Below are 2,551 nucleotides of genomic sequence, written 5' to 3' on the forward strand. Positions count from 1 at the left end.
TATATATATATATTATTATATATATATATATATATATATATATATATATATATATATATATGGTGTATCGACTCACCTGTAGTATCTCTGGGGCGGCGTAGGCTGCACTACCGCAATACGTTTTACTCAGCACACGCTTGTTCGTTTCTTCATCCACTGCAATGTTGCAACGCGACACCGTAAGAAACTCATAGAGTATATATTATATATATATATATATCCAGAGCCGTAGCCTCTGGGGGGCAAGCGGGCAGCTGCCCCTCTAAATTTTGGAGCAAAATAAAAAATAAGCTTGGCTAATAATTATAATCGTAAATAACCCTGACGTGATTTGTTGGTCACTTATCCGTGAAAGCCTTGTCTCAGACCCACGGCTACCACACTACCGACGTCGATCAAGAGCTGCGCCCGTCGCTCATCATTACTTACACGGCTGAGTTATGAGATTTTGCCCCCCCCCCTAAAAATTTGCTTAGCCTACGGCCCTATAATATATTATTTAATATACAAACTATATATAACTTACAAACTTACAGACTATTCATACAGTCAAAAATTTGTCGGTTATCTACTTGCCTGTTATGCCTTATATATTTGTATTACCTGTTACAGGTAATATACTGGCGCACAGATTATATGTGTAGATATCAAATATATAAATAAATAAATAAATAAAAAAATAAAAAATAAATGAATAAATAAATAAATGCACTATATGCGGGCTGCAAAAACCGTACCACAGAAGCGCGCGAAGCCGAAATCTGTCAACTTCACCCTCCATCGCTTGTCCAAGAGTACGTTCTCGCATTTTAGGTCTCTGTGGACGATGTTCTTGTCATGGCAGTACTTTATAGCGGAGACCAGCTCCCTAAACATCCTTTTTGCCGTCGGTTGTTCTACTGCTCCTCGATTCTTTGAGGTAAAGTTTAAAATAGCCCATTATCAAGATAAAATTACTCTGCTTTCTGTCTCAGATCAGATATTTATCACACGTATCGTATATATATATATATAATTATATAAATTATAGATTTATTGCTCCATTACCCTTCATGCAGTTTTTAACAATCATGGAGAAAATACGTGATGCATATATATATATATTCATTCGATGTATTTTACGTACAACACCTACCATAGGAAAATCTTGCTCCACCTATACTATACCATCGGTGCTAAACATCGTCTTTCTAGACGAGGTGAAAGTTACCTAACCTAATGACACCTTACCGGAACCATATTTCAAAACTCGATGTTAATCGCTATCCATTACCAAAATAGTTAAGTGATGTCGCCTGAGTTCTAAATAATAATTCATTAGAACTACGCTGCGTAGTGTCTGCTGAGGTTTTCTGTTCAATTTAATGCCCTCCTAAATTGCATATTTTTTTATTTTTAATCGACACCCGGTAATTGGTAATCTGTTTAACGATATAGATTTCTCGTTGTTCAATGGAAAAGATGAACGGAGGCTTCCATATTGAAGTGTTTCTGATCCCAGTCATCAGATGGGCGGGCTCACGAAGGTTTGTTCACATATTGTGCTTTAGTGATCTTTATGCCGTTGTGTTGTGTGATGATAGTAATGGAGTGCATACATTCACTGCGGACGCACGTACCAAATATTACGAACCTTGATGTAGTCTAGTAGGTCACCGTTTTCTGCCCGCTCCATGAATATATACGTATTATCGCCAACCTCTTTAATACTATAAACTTTCACGATATTGTCATGCTCCAAAAGCTGTAGAATCTGGAAAAAGAAGCTTATACTTATATTCATTGCGGACGCGCTGTTTACATCGACTTGTCAATGACATTAAAATAAAATAATGACCGAACTAGAATATGATTAGTAATAACGATCACCTGCAGTTCTCGCGGAAGAAACTTTGCCAAGAAGTCCGGCGGAGCTTTACTGCGGCAGATAACTTTTGCAGCCATCCTTATTCGTTTTGCACCGTTGATGTAGTCACATGCTCTGCAATGCATGTATCTCGTATAATTTCCACTAGGACTTTACACACATCCATTTATAGTATACTTATATACGTATGTGTATACGTGCGTGCGCGCGTGTATAAAAGCTTATCTATAGGTTAAACACAGTTTTAAGCTGATTATTTTTATCATATGAAAACCTGAAAGTTAACATACGAACAATTTATATATCTAAAGTGCCTTAGTAACAATGACGAAAACAAAATACGTAAATATATAAATATAATATATCAAAACGAATTATTCAATTTTTTAACAAATTCTTTTTTAAAACCAATTATTTGTTTTATTCACTCTTGATAACACACATATTACCGGGAAAATATATTGGAATTTTATGTATGAACGATTTCTGGATCCACGGCGATATAACAAGTAGGTAGAACAATAACATGTAAAAGGGGAAAGACAAGAGGGAAAAGAAGCGAGGGACAGTGAGAGAGAGAGAGAGAGAGAGAGAGAGAGAGAGAGAGAGTAGAGAGAGAGAAGAAGAGAGAGAGAGAGAGAGAGAGAGAGAGAGAGAGAGAGAGAGAGAGAGAGAGAGAGAGAG

At 36.6% G+C, this 2,551-nt stretch overlaps 1 protein-coding gene across 1 annotated transcript in view; it reads right to left on the reverse strand.

Annotated features, from left to right (window-relative positions):
* The window catches only part of LOC106807038 (testis-specific serine/threonine-protein kinase 1-like), an 8,933-nt gene that overhangs the window by 3,501 nt on the left and 2,881 nt on the right, over nt 1-2,551 (reverse strand). The window contains exons 2-5 of the mRNA XM_014809253.1: nt 1,870-1,981; nt 1,634-1,753; nt 738-912; nt 77-156 (exon numbers count right to left, since the gene is read on the reverse strand). Coding sequence (XP_014664739.1) covers nt 77-156; nt 738-912; nt 1,634-1,753; nt 1,870-1,981 — 487 coding nt within the window. The remainder of the gene's footprint in view (nt 1-76; nt 157-737; nt 913-1,633; nt 1,754-1,869; nt 1,982-2,551) is intronic.

The sequence above is a fragment of the Priapulus caudatus genome, unplaced genomic scaffold (assembly GCF_000485595.1).
Source record: "Priapulus caudatus unplaced genomic scaffold, Priapulus_caudatus-5.0.1 Scaffold192, whole genome shotgun sequence".
Classification (NCBI taxonomy): Eukaryota; Metazoa; Priapulida; class Priapulimorpha; order Priapulimorphida; family Priapulidae; genus Priapulus; species Priapulus caudatus.